The 7,629-nt window shown below is 35.6% G+C and overlaps 2 protein-coding genes across 2 annotated transcripts in view; both read right to left on the reverse strand.

The window, feature by feature from the left end:
* Positions 1 to 4,122, reverse strand: part of LOC107691361 (OTU domain-containing protein 5-A-like) — a 6,964-nt gene extending 2,842 nt beyond the window's left edge. The window contains exons 1-3 of the mRNA XM_016489929.1: positions 3,284 to 4,122; positions 2,644 to 2,737; positions 2,126 to 2,190 (exon numbers count right to left, since the gene is read on the reverse strand). Coding sequence (XP_016345415.1) covers positions 2,126 to 2,190; positions 2,644 to 2,737; positions 3,284 to 3,832 — 708 coding nt within the window. The 5' untranslated portion in view covers positions 3,833 to 4,122. The remainder of the gene's footprint in view (positions 1 to 2,125; positions 2,191 to 2,643; positions 2,738 to 3,283) is intronic.
* Positions 4,123 to 6,679: 2,557 nt separating this feature from the next.
* Positions 6,680 to 7,629, reverse strand: part of LOC107691362 (metabotropic glutamate receptor 6-like) — a 20,400-nt gene continuing 19,450 nt past the window's right edge. Inside the window, exon 12 of the mRNA XM_016489930.1 lies at positions 6,680 to 7,450. The gene's annotated coding sequence lies outside the window, so the exon portion shown is untranslated. The remainder of the gene's footprint in view (positions 7,451 to 7,629) is intronic.

Below are 7,629 nucleotides of genomic sequence, written 5' to 3' on the forward strand. Positions count from 1 at the left end.
TTCTTGACACCAGGCCGTTGTCCAAAAGTCTTGGCCTCACTGTGTGTGCAGATGCTCTCACACCAACCTGCTGCCATTCCTGAGCAAGCTCTGCACTGCTGGTGACACGATTCCGTAGCTGACCCTTTAGGAGGAGACGGTCCTGGTGCTTGCTGGACACTCTGGGACGTCCTGAAGACTTCTTCACTGCAGTCGAACCTCTCTCCTTGAAGTTCTTGATGATACGATAAATGGTTCTTTCAGGTGCAATATTCTTGTAGCAATTTCCTTGCATGTGAGGTCATGTTGATGCAAAGCGCCGATAGCTGCACGTGTAGCTGCACGTGTTTCTTTGGAGGTAACCATTGCTAACAAGAACACAATGATTGGAAGCGCTTCTTCCCTCCTTTTATAGCAATCAGTCTGCTTTTACAATCTGTTTAGTATGATAGTGATTTCACCTGACCAGTACTCGTTCACACTTTCATATGTGCTGCTGATATGATTAGTCAATTAATGTTAGCTGGTCATTTTGTGTCAGGATCAAAAAACAGTGAAATTTTTTTTTTTTTGGTGAAAAGTTAGTTTTTTGGCCAATGAAGCTTTTAACAATTATTTAAAATGTATCTGATCATTCTACACAATAATCTAGAAACAATGTGAATTTGTTTTGGGGGATTTTTGTGAAAAGTTCATTTTTTTGGCCAATGAAGCTTTTTGCAATTATTTAAAATGCATCTGATCACTCTACACAATATTCTAGAAACAATGTGAATGAACACCACAACAGCTTAAGCAGCAAACTTTGCAAAACACAAAATTTATGTCACTGCTAAAGCTTTTGGCCATGACTGTAGGCTGTAGTCTGACGCGCTACATGTATGCTGTTACAGTAGGCTACTGTGTTTAGTTTCGATTCACTGTTAGTGCTAGCTGCGCTGCCCTTGGTTTGAACCGCTTTAATTTGCATTTGGGAACGCAACATTCATCATTAGAAACGTTTATAAATCTGTTGTGGTTTACAAAGAGAAGTTTCGGTGTCACATAATCCTTCAGAAATCATTCTAATATGCTGATTTGCTGCTCAAGAAACATTTCTCATTATTATCAATGTTAAAAACAGTTTTGCTGCTTAATATTTTATGGAAACAATGATACCACTCAAACATTTGTATAAGATTTAAAAAAGAGAAAGAAATTAATAATTTTATTCATCATGCATGAAAGTGATAAAAAGTGAGTGAAAAAGACATTTAAAGGGGTCATATGATGTTGCTAACAAGAACATTATTTTGTGTATTTTACTGCAAACACATTCCAGCTTCATCACTGTGTTCACGCGACTCTATTCCCCTTTCGGGCCCTGTCTTTACATTTATTTTGAAAGATGAAGCTCGTGATTATGATAAGGGACGTTACATTTCCGACGAGTGCTTGCGGTGTTCGGCCAATCACAATGCACTGGGTCAGTTGTTCATTAAACTTTATATTTATCAAGAAATCCTACAAAAATAAAGTGTATCACCATTTCCAAACAAAATATGAAGCAGCTAAATTGTTTTCAACATTGATAATAATCAGAAATGTTTCTTGAAAGTCAAACAAATTGTAATGATTTCTAAAAGATCACGTGACACTGAAAACTGGAGCAATAATGAAGAAAATTCTGCTTTGCATCACAGGAATAACATTACATTTTATAATACATTAAAATTGAAAACATTTTTTAATTTGTAATAATAATAATTTGTAATAATAATTTCACAATATTGCTGGGGTTTTTTTACTTTATTTTGATCAAATAAATTCAGCCTTGATGAGCAGAAGATATTTATTGCAAAATCAATAATAATTGTAATGTTGCCAAACTTTTGGCAGGTACTTTAATAATAATAACAAATGAACAGTACATTATTATAATATATTATATTGTTATCATGATTATCAAATGCTGCTTTTTAATTTTTTTACAGGACAATAGAATGTATTATTACAATTTAAGATATATCTTTTAATGTGCTAAAATATATATTTTTAATAATAAGTGCTCGGGGTGTGGCTTGTGGGCATGACGGGGCGTGGTGAGATTTTCCTTCTTTTTTGTCTCTAGTTGATCACATGCCTGTTAAATATTTAACTGACTCACCAAATAATCCATACACTGCTTCCGTACCACATCATGCATATCTTGGTCCCCATAGACTTGATCAGCTTTAAAAAATGATAAAAGCACATAAACATTAAGAAAAGCTGTATTAATATAAATAATACTAAAATAACACAGTTAAATGTGTAATCCATAGTTGTCAACTGTCAATGAATTTTCATGACTTCCCCAGTCATTCATAATTACGTTTTAAAAATAATTGTATGCACATTGCAACTAAAAAATTTAATCCAACAACAACAATAATAATAACAACAACAATAATACAGAAATGATAGATTTTTAAATGAAGGTTTTGATATGAATACCATGAATACTTTAGGACTGAAAAACTGATATTTGCCACAATATGGCACCTATGCACTGTAATAGCCACATGATTATATCTGCACTGCTAAACTATAATTTCAGCAAATTCAAAGCACAGCATATGTCCTAAAGGCAAACTGACTCAGCTTTCAAGTAAATAACCCCTAAATACAGGAGAGAAATATTACCGACTGCTCTGAAAAGACATGCTCCATCTTCCTTCATTTTTTTGATTTCATAGCCTTTCTTTTCCCTTAAGGCTTTCTCGAACCATTCTTCTTGCTGTAGGCCAAAAAGCAACCAGGAAAGTATATATTATAGAACAATGAGGACATTTGGAGTATTTATTCCAATCAACAAAATTGACAGTGTCCCCAAAAAGTATTTGGACATAAAGATTAATAGGATGGTTGATTCAAAAATTTAGTTGATTCAAGAAAACTTTCTGCCTAACATTCAGCTTCCACAGAATAATAAATGACAAGCTCAGTCACCATCCAATTTCAATTTTGTTTTCATTATGTAGGGTTAGTTTTATGACGTACGTCATAATTTCAACTTTTTATTTCATGAAGTCAAGTTTTTATATCATAATTGTGAGTAACGTATATCTTAAGAGAACCTCTAGGCCTATTTCTTTTCTATCAAGAATGAATGACAATAAACACGTTTACAATAATATTAATAATGAACATGTAGAGAGAACTTTAAACCTTTCTATTATGCTTTAGAACAGCGCCTATGTATTTAATGCATTTTAGAGGATGAAACAACTAGCAACCTGTTCTCGTGTTGCCAAGTATCCTGCCAAATGCCAGCATCCAGTACCTGCTCGACTGTGGCGGGGTCCACATGTTGAAATCTGGCCGCGTTCTCATACTCGTCCTCACTGTTGTTGCCTCCAGCTCCCTCCTCTGGTTCCGAGACTGGACTACCGCCTCCTCCTCCACCGCCGCCTCCCACTCTTCCTCCTCCACCTGTCAAACCGCTGGAGCAGACCGCCTGTCGTCTCCGTTTGCTGAGTCCGGGTCCCGAGCAGCAGCTTCCAACGCCACCTGCGCCGCAGGGCAGCTCGACGCGACCTGCGACCACAACCGAGTTCGCGCTCCCTTCGCACTGCACGACCGGTGCTCCAGCGGCAGCGGGCTGCGGGGAGGCCGGCCGCGGGCGAGCGCTCGCCTCGATCCGCCGCTCCTCTCTGGTCGTGTGCGGCGTGGGCTGGTATGTCCACGGCGGAGGAGAGGCCCTGGGTCGGGACCCCGAGCGTCCTGCGAGGGGATGAGGGTTCGACTCAGAACCGCCTCGTCTGTCCGGTTCGTCCGTATGATCACCGCCACCGGCTGTGGAGGCCGGTTTCTTCTTCGGGAGGATTGTCATCGCTGGCCAGCTTGCGGTGATTTGTGTTGTTATGAGAATAACGGCCGTTTTTGCTTGTCTATGAACAGGTTGTTCGCTGCATGTATGGCTACACCTGTCCTAACATAATATGAGGTGTCGGTGTATTAATACAGTCGTCACAGATCGACTTTATTCCTTCGGTTTCGAGGTTTTTCTTTCGGAACATCAACATCAACAAATCACACGATTTTTACATCACTTCCGACGCTTGCGCTGCTTCGTGTTGACAAATGGACTCATATAGCTCTGCACTGCCCCCTAACGCATTAACCCTTCTATTGACTTAACTGTGATTTTGACCCGTTTCCAGTGAAGAAATATCACATTAGAATCAGTTTTTGTGACCGTGTAGATTCGTTTTATATATTTAAAAACACATTTTTAAATTTTACTTTTTTATATTTAACTATTTAAAAACGTTAAAGGGTTAACCTAGGGTTCAATTTGACTGACATTTAAAGGACTAGTTCATCCAAAAATGAAAATTCATCAAATTCAATCATTCACTCACCCTTATGTTGTTAAAATCCTGTGTGAGTTTCTTTCTTCTGCTGAACACAAACGATATTTTGAAGAATGTTGGTAGCCAAACAATTGATGGTAGCCATTGACTTCCTTTTTTTTCTTTTATACTATGGAAGTCATGGGCTACTGTCAACTTTTTAGTTATCCAAATTCTTTAAAATATCTTCTTTTATGCTCAACAGAAAAAAAAACACGTATTGTTTTGGAACGCCATGAGGGTGAATTTTCCTTTTTGGCTGAACTATGCCTTTAAAGAGGTAATAAGTGTGTCTCATATTTTTCATTCACCAACACTGCTGAATTTTGATTCTGATTGGTTCACAGTCATTCTATAATTGCACGGCTATGAACTAGTTCCAAGTTTGTTGACCACATTATCAATTTGCCTTTTTTTTCAGCTATTTCTAAACACCCACATAACATATATCAAGGACTAAAATCATACAGCAGTCAATCAAATTGTATAAACATGACAATCATTTTCTATCATTACATTTAATGTCTATAGAAAGCATGTTTTCTCTTTTTTGTTTGCCCAAAAATTGCTTAGAAACAGTCCAAGCCTAGTCCTAGTTCAACAGTGATGCTTTCATAAAATAATAGAGGTTACTGACAATCCCCAAAGTAATAGAACCATTGTATGTAATTTTGTTTTAAAGCACTATGAGAACAAAAACTCTCACAATCATACATGATTTCTTCAATTTCCACTTAATTTTTTCAGGATTTTATTCAATAATTTTTCCAACATGCATTCAATCAATACACTTTCGGAACATCAACATCAACAAATCACACGATTTTTACATCACTTCCGACGCTTGCGCTGCTTCGTGTTGACAAATGGACTCATATAGCTCTGCACTGCCCCCTAACGCATTAACCCTTCTATTGACTTAACTGTGATTTTGACCCGTTTCCAGTGAAGAAATATCACATTAGAATCAGTTTTTGTGACCGTGTAGATTCGTTTTATATATTTAAAAACACATTTTTAAATTTTACTTTTTTATATTTAACTATTTAAAAACGTTAAAGGGTTAACCTAGGGTTCAATTTGACTGACATTTAAAGGACTAGTTCATCCAAAAATGAAAATTCATCAAATTCAATCATTCACTCACCCTTATGTTGTTAAAATCCTGTGTGAGTTTCTTTCTTCTGCTGAACACAAACGATATTTTGAAGAATGTTGGTAGCCAAACAATTGATGGTAGCCATTGACTTCCTTTTTTTTCTTTTATACTATGGAAGTCATGGGCTACTGTCAACTTTTTAGTTATCCAAATTCTTTAAAATATCTTCTTTTATGCTCAACAGAAAAAAAAACACGTATTGTTTTGGAACGCCATGAGGGTGAATTTTCCTTTTTGGCTGAACTATGCCTTTAAAGAGGTAATAAGTGTGTCTCATATTTTTCATTCACCAACACTGCTGAATTTTGATTCTGATTGGTTCACAGTCATTCTATAATTGCACGGCTATGAACTAGTTCCAAGTTTGTTGACCACATTATCAATTTGCCTTTTTTTTCAGCTATTTCTAAACACCCACATAACATATATCAAGGACTAAAATCATACAGCAGTCAATCAAATTGTATAAACATGACAATCATTTTCTATCATTACATTTAATGTCTATAGAAAGCATGTTTTCTCTTTTTTGTTTGCCCAAAAATTGCTTAGAAACAGTCCAAGCCTAGTCCTAGTTCAACAGTGATGCTTTCATAAAATAATAGAGGTTACTGACAATCCCCAAAGTAATAGAACCATTGTATGTAATTTTGTTTTAAAGCACTATGAGAACAAAAACTCTCACAATCATACATGATTTCTTCAATTTCCACTTAATTTTTTCAGGATTTTATTCAATAATTTTTCCAACATGCATTCAATCAATACATTTTTATTCCAGTGCTCTTTTATATCTCTTAAATAAAAACAAGACACCCACAAAATTCAACAAGGCTAACTAAGCCCATTTAGAACCTGAGTTTACAGTAACTGCATGGTCATCATTTAATATTAACTGCTTCTTGAAGTGATACAAGTAATTGAACTATAATGCATGGTCCCCCCCCGCTTCACTAAGATACGAGTGACTACTCTGAAAGCCAGTTGCATGTGACAATAAAAGGATCTCAGTCTCTAAAATGTTATGATTTTAATTTAAATTAACCAATAAATACTTATCAATAGAATATTTTGATATTTGGTTTAAAAACATATTAAGATATTTGGTTTAAAAACAGTTTCTCTTGGTAAGCTCAAGGAAACATAAAATCTCTGATCAAAACTTTGTTGTTTCATTACAGATTGTCATTGCTTTTTCTTGGTAATCTATCATTTTTAATAAATATGTTTAGGAATACAGGATATTGCCTATGAGGACTGCACACAAGACACTTAAAACATTTATTCTGAAACAAAGTTATGGCACATTTTTAAAAGCAAAGAGTGTTCACTCCAGCTGTTGAATCACATTTGATCCCAACATTGTCTCCGTAGCTCTGATAGACTCATTTGATCTTTTATGATATGTATTTAGGATAAGGGGATAAGGATGGAGATGACTGAAACTGAACGTGACTCACTGATGTGTGCCCAAGTTTAAGTCCGATTTCATTTGTACACATCAGATACAAACACTTAGTCCTTCAAAAAATGCCGGTGGAAGAAATTTTCTATAGTTTTTTTTTCTCCAAAGGGACTCTGTATGGACAGTCTTCTTTATCATGAATTCATGAATCTATGATTTCATCTCAACTGGTGATGCCGTGGTGACAAGGGAAATATTAAAGGGAACAAATATTTTCAGTCTCAAAGCTGATGTGAGAGTTCCACATCACAAAGAATCCATTGATCCTCTAATTTCTGCACATGTTGTACTATTCATTTATACATTATATTAGTGTTTTTCTCACCCAGACTCTTGTATTGCAGATATAAAAAATATCAGCGCATCCTCTGGTGATCCTCATCCATTAATGGTTGCAAAATGAATGATTTATCAAGCAGCAGTTTGCCTTGACTATTTTTCTCAGACTACTTCATTAGGATGTACACAGGCCTGAACACAGATGGCATATGTAATATTTCTGTTAATAAATAAATATGTATATTTATAAAAAATATGAAAACTAATTTATTGTTTATATTATATAGTTACACGATATATATATATATATATGTGTGTGTGTTTATGTATGCATGTATATATATACACACACACACACACACACACATATA

The sequence above is a fragment of the Sinocyclocheilus anshuiensis genome, unplaced genomic scaffold (assembly GCF_001515605.1).
Source record: "Sinocyclocheilus anshuiensis isolate Anshui unplaced genomic scaffold, SAMN03320099.WGS_v1.1 scaffold1154, whole genome shotgun sequence".
In the NCBI taxonomy this organism is placed as follows: domain Eukaryota; kingdom Metazoa; phylum Chordata; class Actinopteri; order Cypriniformes; family Cyprinidae; genus Sinocyclocheilus; species Sinocyclocheilus anshuiensis.